At 52.2% G+C, this 14,699-nt stretch overlaps 1 protein-coding gene across 2 annotated transcripts in view; it reads left to right on the top strand.

Annotated features, from left to right (window-relative positions):
• The window catches only part of rptor (regulatory associated protein of MTOR, complex 1), a 174,092-nt gene that overhangs the window by 79,222 nt on the left and 80,171 nt on the right, over positions 1 to 14,699 (top strand). For both annotated transcript variants that reach the window (XM_062545481.1, XM_062545490.1), the window contains one exon: positions 8,255 to 8,314. In XM_062545481.1, the coding sequence (XP_062401465.1) occupies positions 8,255 to 8,314 (60 nt within the window). The remainder of the gene's footprint in view (positions 1 to 8,254; positions 8,315 to 14,699) is intronic.

The raw sequence follows: 14,699 nt of genomic DNA, 5'->3' as shown, positions 1-14,699 counted from the left end.
CTCGTCCCTCTCGTCCGCCTGCACCTTCCTGTTCCCCCTCTCTCCTCGTTCCTCTCTCCTTTCCTCCTCCTTTTCATTACTCGTGGAGAATGATTTAGCACGTCTGCTCTCCTGACATTCTTTGCTATGTAGGTTAGGCCCGCCGAGGTCAAAAACTCTGCGTGAAGGCGAGCGAGCGCAAAGCAGGTAATTGGAGGCAGGTCCCGTTTACAGATTATTCATCACACAGTCACCACTCAAACGCTCGGTTTGTCCCTCTTGGGCCGCCGTCTCTGGGCAACACGTCATACGTGCTTGACATGGCAGGTTTGGATGCAAAACACTTATCCTGACTCTCTCCCCAGCGTTCACTCTGCCCTCCTCTCTTCACTCGCAACACACACACACACACACACACACACACACGCGCACGCGTGAACACACGTCCGCTCTTTGAGGCGCCTACTTCAGGCTCTCTTTTCAATTTGCACTACAGAGTGGAGTGGGTGTTAATTGCACGTGTCGACGCAAAAAAAAGAAAAAGAGTTTTTGAGGTCAAGGATTGCTTCATTATTCTGCTCGCATGGAAAAAAGAGAGAACGTTTGGGAGAGAAGGATTGATTAGGACGAGAAGAGAGCGGGGGAGTTAGAGGGGAGGATGGAGAGAGAGAGAGAGAGAGAGAGGAGGAGAGGTGGAGAGGCTGTTGAAAGAGAGAGGGGCAACAGGGGCAGAAGAGTGGATGACGTGGAGTCACGACTGTTCCGGTACTTCGAAAGGAAGGTCATTGTTTGGCCCCCTCCTGTGTCCCCCCGTGTTTCGCTAAATTGCTACACATCCCAAGTTCAGTTTCGCTCAGGCTCCCCACCTAGAAGTCTGTCAATACTTATGCAAGTCGTTACACTTGATTGAAGCAACATCTGCTTCGCCACAACTTTAGACGGGTGTAGGCTAAGCCCTTCAACTCGAATGACTGGCAACTCTGAAAGACGAAAGGCTCTCATCAAGTATTCCGCTGTTCAGAAACAACTTCGGGGTTCAAAGGAATTTAATAAATGAAGGTAATAAAACTTTGTTTGAATGGTTTAGAAAATGCAGCCTCGTTAAATGTGAAGAATGGCACATTCTGGTATTTATTTTGAACATTTTCTTTTGCAGCTAGGAGTGGATTACTCTGCCTGTTTGAAAAGCTTTCCTGCTCCGGAAAATTCCTCCTGACATCGTATGGCACGACCAATCAAAGTGCAATATAGACATGTAAGCTCCATAATGCGAGCGGGAGATGTGGGGTTTGCACAAAAGCAGTTCCGAACACTGATTAATGTAATTTAATTAGGCCTTGTTAATGTTATTGCAGTCTGACTGGTTCTGGCTGTAACTTACAATAACGATTTTCAAGTCAAAGCAAAGCACTAGTCTTCCCCTCCCTTTTATGATTAGATTATACCTACATCTAGGCCGGGGTGTGCTCTGGATCAAGTTACTTGTGTGCCAAATAAAAAATGCAGGCAGTCATATAGTGATTCTTTACAGTAAATTTGAGTGCTGCCTTTGAGGGGTTTGACAGCCCTCGTATTTGTGTTCAATGAGCCATACAGTGTTGTTAAAATGGCTGGAAAGGCTTCCTTATAGCCCGCAGAGGTGTGAGCATTAGTTTCAGCTGACACGAGCGAAACGGCTTAAGTGGCCTCTGTCTGGGCAAAATATGAAGATTTTTTGCAAGCCCAACAAAGTGCATATACGTTATGAATCATTGTTGATGTGTCTGTCGAAGAAAAAAAAAAAGAGCTCAGGGCATTTTGCCATATGCTGTGGCAAGTCAGAATCGACCAGCTCTTTTCTAGCCTTCCCTTTCGATCCTTCCCTTTGTTTTTTTCTCCTCCTCCTCCGTTTCCCTTCTCTTTCTGTCGTTCCTTCTCCTCCTGCTCTCCGGTTCTCTCCTCTGTTTGCTGTGTTCCTCCGTCCCCCCTGCAGTGTGGCGTGGCGCGGGCGGCTTGTTCCCCATGATTACATTCAGAAGCCCCATAGTGCGCGGGAGGGGAGCACGCGCGTGCATGTGCGTGTGTGTTTACGTGTCCTCAATGCCGCATTCACCTCGGCCGTTTAAGGCTGAATTAAACACGCCACTTACCAGATAAGAAGGACGGAAGAGAAGGATGAGGAGTGAGAGAACGAGAGAGGGTGTGTGTGCGCTAGTGTGTGTCTGTTAAGTGTGTGTGCGTGTTAGAGTGTGTGCTAGTGTGTGTGTGTGTGTGTGTGCGTGTGCCTGTTGGAGTGTGTGCTAGTGTGTGTGCGTGTTAGTGTATGTGCTAGTGTGTGCGTGTTAGTGGGTGTGCGTGTGTGTGAGGGGGAGAAGCAATGCAGTGTGCAGTGGAGCGGAAAATCGTTGGGGATGGAGCCCTGTCTTAGAGGGATTTCCCCAGCGCTGTGAGGCAGAGGGTGGGAAAGGTGGTTCCTCTTGGGGGGGGGGACTAAGATGGAAAGGGGGGATGGGGGGGTTCCTTTGCCTGTGAGTCTCCAGGCTCTCCCCGCGAGCGTGGGTGTGCACTCTCCACGTCAGAGCTACCACGAGCGAGGGAACTGCGGGGGAAGGGGGGGGGGGTGGTGGTGATGGTGATGAGGCGGGCGGATGGAATGAGAATGAGAGCGGAGGGCGAGGTGGCTCTCTCCCTCCCTCCACGCGATCGGGACACCGCATGGCTGAGCTCCCCATCAAACTTTAATGGCCACGGATCAGAGGAGGCCGCCCCCCGCCCCCCCCCCCCCCACGCCCACCAGCGGTCAGCCCCCCAGAGGACGCACCGGGCGGCGGGGACCGCGTCCTGCAGTGTCACCGTGGAACCCAGCAACACTGAGAGGTACACGGAGAAGAGGACAAATGCAGCTGTTCCCTTCCTCTTCTCCATGTTCTTCTCAGTGTTGCCTTTTGGAATTAATGGACTAAAATATGGATAATACACCAAAAAAACCTGCTTTTTTTTTATTATTCGTGTTTTAGTCCATTAATTCCAAAAGGTAACATTTCCACGAGTTGGGGAGGCTTCTCCCGGGCGAGCCGCTTGGACGTCGGCCCAGAACGAACGAACGCACGCGCGCGCAAAGAGACAGGCGAGCAGCAGCGCCGTCTTCAAAAGGCTTGCTTTTCCAAGTATTGCACAACTTTCAGTTATGAGATTAAACAATTCCACAACATGGCTCTAAATCAGTGATCTTGTACACACACACACACACACACACACACACACACACACACACACACGTATACACACACACACGCGCACACAGAGTTGCACATTGTCTTCTCCCCTCGCTCTCCTGGCACTGATATAACAGGCACAGATGGCCACTTGTTCATCCATCTCCTCCTCTCTTGCGTCTCTCTCTGTTTATCTGTCCCCTGTTCTCTCTCTCCCTCTCTCTTTTTCTCTCTCCCTCCATCCTCATACTTGATTTATACTTTCCTCCATCTTCTCTCTGGGTCTGTTCTGTCCATAACATCATCATAACATCAGGGGTAGTGGGGAAGCCCTGCACTGCAGCCCACGCACACAGACCCCCCCTCTCTCTCCCTCTCTCTCCTTCTCTCTCCCTCTTGTTCTCTCTCTCTCTCTCTCTCTCTCGTGCTCTCTTTCTCTCTCTCTCTCTCTTTCTCTTGCTCTCTCTCTCTCTCTCTCTCTCTTGCTCTCCCTCTCTTTCTCTCTTTCTCTCTCTCTCACACACACACACACTGAGAGTCTGGTTGGATTTCTTCTGATAGGCCACACCTGATCAATTTTTAATGACTGCCTTGTCAAGCTGTGATGGTTCATGGACCCCCTTGCCCCTCCACCCACCACAACTCCATCCCCCAGCCCCCCCCCCCCCCCCCCCCCAGGCAGCTTGAGCACACAGCCTCCTAGTCTATCCCCACATAGCCTCCTCCCCACCCCCACCCGCTCCATCAGCCGGGCCCACCGAGGGCTCTTACATAACGGCCTCTACTGTACATGCGCTGCATGTTAAAACAGCCAGCTCTTGCCAGGCGCTGAAATCTGCCAACGCACTCTTTTTTTCCCTCCTCCCCCCCCCCCCCTCCCTTTTTTCCCTTATTCCATGTGTTTAATTCATACCACCTCATGGGATCCGGGCCGCTGCCATGCATACCAAGTGGCCAAGGTCATGCAATGTCGCCAGGGTGCATGCGTGTGCATAATTAGGCTTCTGGGTAAATGTTGAAACATGGGGGTTTTCACTGACTTCAGTGTTTGGATCTTTAGACTCGACTGTATCCACATTCCGCCTACTGTGTGTGTGTGTGTGTGTGTGTGTGTGTGTGTGTGTGTGTGTGTGTGTGTGTGTGTGTGTGTGTGTGTGTGTGTGTGTGTGTGTGTGTGTGTGTGTGTGTGTGTGTGTGTGTGTGTGTGTGTGTGTGTGTGTGTGTGTGTGTGTGTGTGTGTGTGTGCGCGCTGCCACGGCTAGGAGCTGATTCCCTCTTGCGGTCGGTTAATGCGTCGCTCCAGGGCAAAGACCGCAGCGGTCGCTATGAGGTCCTGTGGTCTCTTCCGAGCGGTCCGATCACTTGGAAGGGCCACGGAGGGCAGCCCAGGCAGCTTTATTTACGTTTGCACATCTCACGCATGAAGGCACCGCAGATCTGAGGCCTCTGGAAGAGCGTGGTGGGTTAATTGGAGTTGAGCTGGAGGAGGCGCATAAGGAGCAAGTGCAGGACAGGTGAGTCGTGAGGAGGTGTGGAGGTAGCAGAGGAGGACAGGGGAGTCGTGAGGAGGTGTGGAGGTAACAGGGGAGTCTTGAGGAGGTGTGGAGGTAACAGGGGAGTCTTGAGGAGGTGTGGAGGTAACAGGGGAGGACAGGGGAGTCGTGAGGAGGTGTGGAGGTAACAGGGGAGTCTTGAGGAGGTGTGGAGGTAACAGGGGAGTCTTGAGGAGGTGTGGAGGTAACAGGGGAGGACAGGGGAGTCGTGAGGAGGTGTAGAGGTAACAGGGGAGGACAGGGGAGTCGTGAGGAGGTGTGGAGGTAACAGGGCAGGACAGGGGAGTCGTGAGGAGGTGTGGAGGTAACAGGGGAGGACAGGAGAGTCGTGAGGAGGTGTGGAGGTAACAGGGGAGGACAGGGGAGTCGTGAGGAGGTGTGGAGGTAACAGGGGAGGACAGGGGAGTCGTGAGGAGGTGTGGAGGTAACAGGGCAGGACAGGGGAGTCGTGAGGAGGTGTGGAGGTAACAGGGGAGTCGTGAGGAGGTGTGGAGGTAACAGGGGAGGACAGGGGAGTCGTGAGGAGGTGTGGAGGTAACAGGGGAGGACAGGGGAGTCGTGAGGAGGTGTGGAGGTAACAGGGGAGGACAGGGGAGTCGTGAGGAGGTGTGGAGGTAACAGGGGAGTCGTGAGGAGGGAGATTGGACACGTAATGAGCTGCATCAGATCAGACAATCTGGAGGGACAGAGAGGCTTTTACTTTGGAGCCTGATGAATACATGCACAAGCAAACATGCTGTGCACACATATGCACTCACACATGCTTGTATACACACACACACACACACACACACACACACACACACGCATTGTATGCACATACACACATCCATGTATGCACACATGCATGCATGTGCATGTATGCACACGCGCACACAGACACACACACACACACACACACACACACACACACACACACATACATACATACACACACACACACACACACACACATACACACTCTCTCTCACACACACTTGCACATCATGTCCTTGTCCTTCCTGTTGATTTAGCCATTTCCTGCATGCTTTTAGCTCTCTCTCCTCCTCTCTAAGTGATGTTATTCCATGTAGGGGCCTTACGCAATAGGAGCTCACCTCCTCCTGAGGACGTTCCCAGAGAGACCGAGCCGGGCGGGGGGGTCACACCGTACCACCACGACAGGACATAGTGTGTGAGAGGTACAAAAAGCCTCTATGAAAAGCTCCACTAGGCACTTGACTCGGAGCGGACGCGATGGGTACAAGAGATCCACGCGAAGAGATCCACGCGAAGAGATCCACGCGAAGAGATCAAGGACGAGGCATGGCCAGTGCATCACGTCATCCACTCTCAACTGCAGTTGTGCAAGTCCACTCCACTTTCTAGCGCTGTGTGGGGTTTCTGTCAGTGAACCCTCCCCCCCATAGGAAGTTACTCTGGGCTCTGAGATGGAGTTGATTTTCTCCCAAGTCAGCAATCCAGCGCTGTTCTCATGTAGCCTCCGCTCGCGCTAGGGCACGGATAACTCGCTGTTTGTGTTTACACAGTGTCTGATACAGAGATGGAGATTGATAGGGAGAGAGAGAGAGTGTGAGCGAGAGAGAGACAGAGCGAGAGAGAGACAGAGCAATAGAGAGAGAGAGAGGGAGAAGGGTAGAGAGTGGGAGGAAGCGAATAGGGTGTAAGTCGTGTGTTCTATGAAGCGTGAGGCCAGATGAGAGGGGTGTATGGGGGAGAGAGGAAGAGGGGGGGAGAGAGGGAGAGAGAGAGAGAGAGAGATAAAGAAAGAGAGACAGGTGAGAGAGACAGGTAGGGCTGCTTCCCAGCCTCCGCTGCTGACCCTGCTGTCCGCGCGCTACATCAACGTCTCCAGCGCCAGAGGCTTGTCGGCGCAGATAGCTTTGTGTCAGCACTCTGCGGCGAAATCTGCTGCTGCTGCTGCTGCTGCGATGGACCTAGAAATTACACTTTGAAGAAGCCCTCCCATCCCCTCCACTCCCACCCCCCCCCACTCATCCCATCCCCCCCGCCCCCATTCCCCCACTCCTCAAGATGAAAGTGATGGGGTCAAGAAACAAAAAACGTTATGAAAGCGCCCTCTCAGCCCCCACTCCCCAACTGCAAACTTGTTATGTCTAGTCAGATGCTGTAATGTCTGCTCTCTCAGCACCTCAGGCTCAGAGCAGGCTTGAGATGAGGATTGGGGGAGCCTATGTAAATTGTGTGTGTGTGTGTGTGTGTGTGTGTGTGTGTGTGTGCAGTGTTTGAGATGAGGAGTAGGGGAGTCTATGTAAATGGGTGTTGGTAAAGCTTCTCTGAATTCAGGTTTTTTTCCCCCCGTTCTCCCCCTAATCACGATGATTCAGCGCGACTGCGGCGCAAGGCTTTAATTCCGTGGATAAAAAGATCAGCGTCAAAAAATAGTGAAAGAATTAAGCCGGCTCATTTCTCCCCTGCACTCTCTCTCTCGTTCACTCTCACTCTCTCAGACTTTTGCCTCTTTTTTTTTTTCCAACTTTACTTTAACTCATTCTGTTCTATTATTCTCCTCTCTGCCTCTGCTTTTCACTGCTGTGCTCTCACAAAAGTGCTGTGATGTGCTGTGCTGTGTGTTGAGGGTCAGGGCCTGCTGTGCCCAGCGTGTCTAAGGATTTGTATTAATGTCTGGCAAGTTTCAGCGAAGGTCCTCTGCAGACTCTCCTCCTCACACGGCTGGGTTTTCACAAAAACAAGAACAGCACACGTCACTTTCGCAAAGGAACGAATTTTGCCGCTGCCAATGGCCGCCGCTTTTCTTGGATATCTGATTCAGATCTTTCGTATCGTTCCACAAGCGGCACATTTCGCCGCGGTGTAATTGTAATGAAAGTGAAAGTGCTATGCAACGGCTGAAACGTCAAAGTTCTGTTTGAAAAAAAACGTTTCCTTACACACATTGATTTCCAGCCTCCTCTGCTGCAGCTCCCACAGGTACACTTTCAGGTGTGTACTGTACTCCGTGAGGTGCTGACCGCGCTATTCAACACTACCACTACAACAGAATGAGATACAGTAGCATAGTCAACAGTCTGCAGCTTTCATCAATTGACCATGTCCTTCAGTGCATCAAATCGAACAGAATACAAAAAATCAGTATGGGAATGCTTACAGGGGGGAGCTACACCAACGAACGCTTCGTAACTGAAGCGTTCCGTTCGCGACGCATATACTGCAGCAGTTAATAATCACTATAATCAATGGAAGTAGCTACACCAGACGAGACAGTGGCGTGTACATTAAAAAAAAAGAATAGACCAGTTTTCTAAAATTAATTTTACGTGTCGTGAACGGAATGCTTCATATCAGTTCCGCGCCTGGTGTAGCTCCCCTGTTGGAGTGGAGGTTAGAGATTCAGAATAAGGAGCGAGAGTCAGAGCAAGAGAAGCAAAAAGAGTGATCTCAGTGGGCCGCCGTGTCCCTGGCGGTGGAGTGGTGCCCCTCCTTATGTTCCGGTTGTGTGGCGCTGCCAACCTGCTCATCTCCTCTCTGTGTTCCGTGTGCCAACAGGTTCTGCATGCAGAAGAGTGCCAAGCTGGTGCCAGGGGTGACGCTGGACCTGATTGAGAAGTAGGTGTTCACGCTTACCCTCATTCTTTTTGTCTTTGTTTTTGTTGTCGTTGTTGTTGTTTGTTTGTCTTTTGATCCCCGCTGACACACCACACACACCACACACACCCACCCAGAAGTGTTCATATAGCCCCACATGCAAAGTCCCACCATAATCAATTTCATAGACACACAGGACCGTGGACACACAATCAGTGTGTGATGCATGCAAAGCACACACACACACACACACACACACACACACACACACACACACACACACACACACATACACACACATCCTCCTCTCTCCTTTTCCTTTTCTCTCTCACTTATGCCACACACACACACACACACACACACACACACCCACATACACACACATCCTCCTCTCTCCTTTTCCTTTTCTCTCTCACTTATGCCACACACACACACACACACACACACACACACACACACACACACACACACACACACACACATACAGTTGTAGTGCTCTGTGCAGGCTTGGCAGCGTGCCCATGCTGAGTTGTACATTAGAGGATTCTGTATACCCCCCCACCCCTCCTCTCTCCTCCCTCCTCCCTCCTCTCTCTCCTCTGCTTTTGTTGCTGTTGTCTTTTTGTTTTGTATCACTCTTCCCCCCTTTCCCTCGTTTGACTCCATCAGCATTTAAGAGCGGCGCTGACACTTTTAAAACCCTTCCTCTTTTGTTATAAAGCCCCGGCTTTCTCTCCGCCCGGCTGCCGAGCAGCTCCCCGCCGCCTCCTCCTCCCAGCCACCGCTCAGGTGATGGATATTCTGGAGGAGGCGCGCTGCAAAAGCACAGGGTTAGTCCTCTGGCAGATAGGGGAGGATTTGGTGTAGAGGGCTGGTGAATTATACATAGAGAGAGAGAGATAGGGAGAGATAGGGAGAGAGAGAGAGAGAGGGAGGGGGAGAGAGAGAGGGATGGGGAGAGAGCCAGAATGAAGGGGAGAAATAAAAAGAAGGTGGGGGGGAGGGAGAGTGTGTGTGAGAGAGCAAAGGTAAGATGTGGAATTCCAATTGATATGGATCTGCATGGAGCCCCCAAAAGTCATTACGGCACACACCGAGGCGGTCGGGGCAGAGAGGCCCTCGGAAGTTAGAGGCTCCAGCTCTGCCTCCCCATTCCCCCAGCTCTGCCCAGACTCAGGCATGTGATGTTCTCCAGCTCGCATGCTCCTGTTCTCTCCTTCCTGCTCCCGCTCCCTCTATTTTTATTGTTATTCTTTATTCCCCCTCCTCTCTCTCTTTCTCTCGCTGTCACACACACACACACACACACACACACACACACACACACACACACACACAAACACCTCTCTCTTTCTCTTTTTGTGTCTCTCTCACACACACACACACACCTCTCTCTTTCTCTTTTTGTGTTACACACACTCTCTCTCACACACACACACACACACACACACACACACACACACACACACACACATAAAGTACTCACACACACTCTTTCACTCACACCCAGAAACTAAGCTCGTGAACATCCGCATGTCTTTTCCTGCAGGGGCATTCAGACTTGGCTCTTCATCATTCTCTCTTATATGCGCACATGCATTGACAATCACAGGCTATCATACTGACATACAGTACTGTTGCTCCCAGTCATATCTCCACACACACACACACACACACACACACACACACACACCCCTCTCTGCGGAGCTTTCCTCAGGAGTTTAATTAGAGGGTGTTAAGCTGAGCTACATCTCGCGGTGTCACGCTGCAGTCAGAGTGTCTACACGGGCGCGCCGCCCGGGGCTCTCACGCTCATCCCGGTCGTCATGGGGATGATGCAGGTGCAGGCGTACGCCGCTCTCCTCCTCCTCCTCTTCCTTCTCCTCCTTTCCCCTTCCTCATCTTCATCAGCACCACACCCAAATCTCTCCCTCCTCAGCATCCCCTCGACACTGTTGGGGTTTTTAAGCGGCATTTCTTCCACCGGTGATGGAGGATGATGGAGATGTGCCGAGCACCTGAGGCATGAAGGACGAAGTTGACCCCAAGGAGAGAGGAGGGGAGGGTGGAGGGGAAGTGAGGTGAGGGGGGGGGGGTACTTCCTTTGAACTGTGGATCATATGAAAGGGTCCCGCGCTGACACGATGGGTGTTTCTTCCCTCGCGTTTGTACTTCTGTTCGGCCCACAGTACACCGGGCTTTTGTGGTGCACACACACACGGGTCCTCTACTGTTGCATGAAAGGGTCTGAAAAAAGAAAATAAAAAAGGCGTCATCTTGAAAAGGCATCACACTCAGCTGTCACAGCCCAGTATCGGGGGGTAACGTATCGTTTTTTTTTTTTTTTTACGCAGCATTGTCCTAGTTTTTCAACATTTTCTGATGAGCTGCAGGGATTCGCTTACTTGGCAGAGGAAGGGCTCTGCTTGCCTCCCTGTTCACTCACTCACTTTTGTTCAGTAAATCGCTTTTTTTTAGACCACCACATACAGTAACCTTTTATTTGGGCACAAATACAACTTTTTGGTTTTGGTGGAACTTCATCCTAGAGCTGGCTAGAACTTCTAGATTATCCGATCACCTGCGGTGTGGTCAGAGTGATTCAGTGTGACCACACACTCTCAGATGTTCGTAGTGCAGTGTTTACACCCCCCCTCTCGCCCCCCCCCACCCACCCAAAGAAATTTTGCTGTGTCTGATGTTCGCGGCGCATGGCACACCTGTTTTGACACGTTATGGCGCTTTTTTTTAGATACTCTCTAAAACTCTATCTGTAAATTGGGCACATCAAAAGGTTGACCTGTCATAAGATGCCCTGCAAATGCCCTGCAAATGCCCTGCTCAAACCTCCTGAGCTGACCCCTTCGTCTCGCTCCCGCAGTTGAGTCACGTCCGATCGCCTCTGCGGTTTTCTTTGGAATTTCATTCAACATGACATTTTTCGGATCAGAATATTAATAAGCCTCGACAAACAGACCAGAAAGATCATCTTCTAATTTTCCCCCGGCAGGACCCTGGGCCGCGTCCTTGACGGACAGCGTCGACCCGTCTCGGCTTACTGTAAGCTTTGATCTGTCCGCACGCCCGGCTCGACGTGTCCACCGGCCGGCCGACACACTTCAAACCTCGAGTCGACGCGCGGAATGATAATAACGAGGACGATGTTTGAATAGATTAGTTCATTTAATTCATTTATTAATCGAAATCGCAATTTGTACTAATGCAATTAGCTCATCGCAAGGGCGGCAAGTGATAGTGTGCGACGCACAACTCTGTTCCCAGTGGTTAATATTGTCACAGCTCTGGTTTTTATATTCATGTCATCCTCACGGTGACAGACAGTGAAGCTCATCTAACAGAAGAGCTGTACTTCTCATGCACTAGGCATGCTCACTGCTCACCAATCAAAAGTGGCCCAACTTAAAGTGGAATTTGGAATTGGCCCAACTTAAAGTGGCATTTGGAATATGAACTACTGAAGCTTCACTTTAAAAAAATGATATTGCAAATCATGTCACAGCCGAAATATCTCAGATATCCCTTCACTAGATGTCCACGTGGAGAGCCATGTTTTAGTTCATGGCCAGCTTCACTTCTTCAGGCCTGTCTGCAGCAGGACGTCATCGAAGCCTCTGAGCCCACAGAACAGACGAGGTTCCCTGCGTCAGCCGGTCTGGCCGTCAGACAGAACTTGTCGAGTCTGGATCTTTTGTCTGGGCTACTCCAGGAACCACGCCGCAGGCAGGCAGGCAGGCAGGCAGGCAGCTCCTCTTGTGATTTTTGGACGCAGCTGAATAATGGAGCTGGCTCATGAATGCACAATGTTGACGGATCATCTCGATTCTCGAATGAGGGGCTCTTTCTCTCTCCCACGTCTTGGGATGGGGGTTGGGGGGGGGGATAGTCCACAACGATGGGGGGGAGACCACAACGATGACAACCACGGCTCTCTCCATCCAGCCGCTGCGGTGGAACAGGGCGTCCTCGACTCGGTAAATATTGGTGTGTTGGAGGGAAGCAGGGCAGGCGGGCGCCTGATGATGATGCAGCTGTGGGCTGGGAGGACGCCGGGGCTTTTATCAGCAGACCAGACAGTGGAGTTAAAGCTCCTCATGCGTGAGATTTCTACTTGAGCTCACTTTCATGAGAGAGAGGGAGAGAGAGAGAGGGAGAGGGAGAGAGGAAGAGGGAGGGAGAGAGAGGGAGAAAGACGGAGAGAAAGACAGAGGTAGAGAGGGTGAAAGAGAGCAAGAGAGAGACTGAGGGAGAGGGAGACAGACAAAAGGAGAGAGAGTGAGAGAGAGGAAGATTTTAACAGGCAGAGGGTGAGCAACTGAGAGAGAGGGAGAAAGAGACAGAGAACAGAAAGAAAGAAAGAAAGAGAGAAAGAGCGAGAGAGCGAGCGCATGTTCTTCGGAGAAGCCGTGGCAGCTGAGAGCCCAGGGCCTGTGCCAGCCTCCGCGCCACCCAGGCGCCCGTTCCCTGAAAGATGATAAATGACGAGCGCTTCTCCGCCATGCCAAGTGGGGGAAAGAGAAACAAGGGGCCCCCGCCGTCTCGTTTTTGGAAGCGGGTAGAGTCGGGCTGGGTTGGGGAGGGTATTTTCAGCGTCTCCAGATGAACCGCGGGGAGTCACTAGCGCGGCTCATGGAAATGCGGTGATTACTTCCTTTTCTATTCCGGGCGTCGTCGTTGCCGCAAGTCATCCGAGCCAGAGTCAGCTAGACTAGGCCGCGCTTTTTTATTCGGAGGCTGGTTGGAACAGTCGAGGTGGCGGGGGAGGAGGGGGAAGAGGGAGGAGGGAAGGGTCTCTCTCTCGCTTTCCTTCACTCTCTCTCCCTCTGTCTTTCTCTGTCTTTCCCTCTGTCGCTCTCCCTCTCTCCCTCCCTCTCTCCCTCTTGCTGGGGGAGGGGAGGGTGAGCGCGGCAGACGTGGCGGTAATTGATGCGCTGAGTTTGCCGATTCGAGCGTGTCCAGCGAGGCGTGTGTGGTCAGCGCTGAGGGCGACGCGGGGAGGATGACATTTCGCCTCCAGCTTTTGGACGCGGCAGGAGAGACTGAGTCACCCGTCACATGGCCTGGTGTCACACTGGGCTTTTTTGCGCCAAGAGCTGTCAAACGGACACACACACACCCTCCCACACACACACACACACACAGACATTAGATCTGTGTATTCCCGTCCATGCATTCAACGCAGCCATATGCTGCACACATTAAGGTCCAATTTCACACTCTGTTGCGGGGCCACTCCCAGCTCTTGTGCTGGTTGTAATGGCAGACGCGTTGATGGTCGCGGGGGTTAGGGTGCCACTTTGCTTTACTTCACAGTAGTTATGTAGCGATTCGCACGGCACTTCAGATTAATTGAGGCCATTGTGTTCCGTCACTATAACAGTCATCACACACGCCTACACCATCGTGTCTCCTTCACGGTTGCACGGTCGACTGCACACACATGTACAGGCACACACAGCCCGCACACACACACACACACACACACACACACACACTTGAAACACAATGGCTTGCTCGTTCGGCGGAGTGGTTTCATTCATCACAGTGCTGGGCGTGGAGATGAAAGAGACCCCGATCACCAGCCCCCCCCCCCCCCCCCCCCCCAGGTTGTCACGGAGCATCTCGGCGCTCCCAGCGGCGGCGCCTCCGCGGGAACGCTGACAGCCTAATCACGGGAGCCGTTTCATCTCCCCGTGACTCCGGCCCCCGTTTCCCACAAGCAAAAAGCCGCGTCGTCGCCGAGGAGCCATTCCTCATGGATATTCCCTCCGATCCCCACTCTTCCCAGCAGTCGCCACCTCCATCCTCCCCCCTCCCCTCCGTCTCTGCACAGCTGACACCTGGGAGATTAAAGACCGAAATCCCCCGGCTCGTTGTGGACAAGACCCCCCACGCGGTGTGTCCCTGCTCTTGTTAAGAGAACGGGGGGGGGGTGGGGGGGTGGAGAATTCCGCCGTGTCCGTTAGTGATCTCTAGACGCTGCGGAACAGCAGCAGCACCCTGGTGGTCACTCAGCACTCTGGCAGGTGCCAAGATGGCTGATATGAGGATTCAACTACGTGTTGGTCTAATTGAGGTCAGGGTGTGTGTGTGTGCGTGTGTGTGTGTGTGTGTGTGTGTGTGTGTGTGTGTGTGTGTGTGTGTGTGTGTGTGTGTGTGTGTGTGTGTGTGTCCAACACCCATGGGTTCAGTTCTCATTAAAGTCTTGGCCCGTGAGTATTGATGGGTGACCTACTTTGGATGATTAATTAGAGTGAGAAGTCACTCTGCGTCTGGCTCCGTGCACAATGTAGGTTAATCACTGGTCACCAGTGGTCAAGTCTGGCAGGTGCCCGCTGTGCTTGTGATGAACCACGGGTCTAATTTAGGAGGCGTTGTATCGCAAACC

This window comes from Sardina pilchardus, chromosome 1 (assembly GCF_963854185.1).
Source record: "Sardina pilchardus chromosome 1, fSarPil1.1, whole genome shotgun sequence".
NCBI lineage: Eukaryota > Metazoa > Chordata > Actinopteri > Clupeiformes > Clupeidae > Sardina > Sardina pilchardus.
The sequence above is the reverse complement of the archived record's forward strand: the minus strand, read 5'-3'. Positions and strand labels throughout refer to the sequence as shown.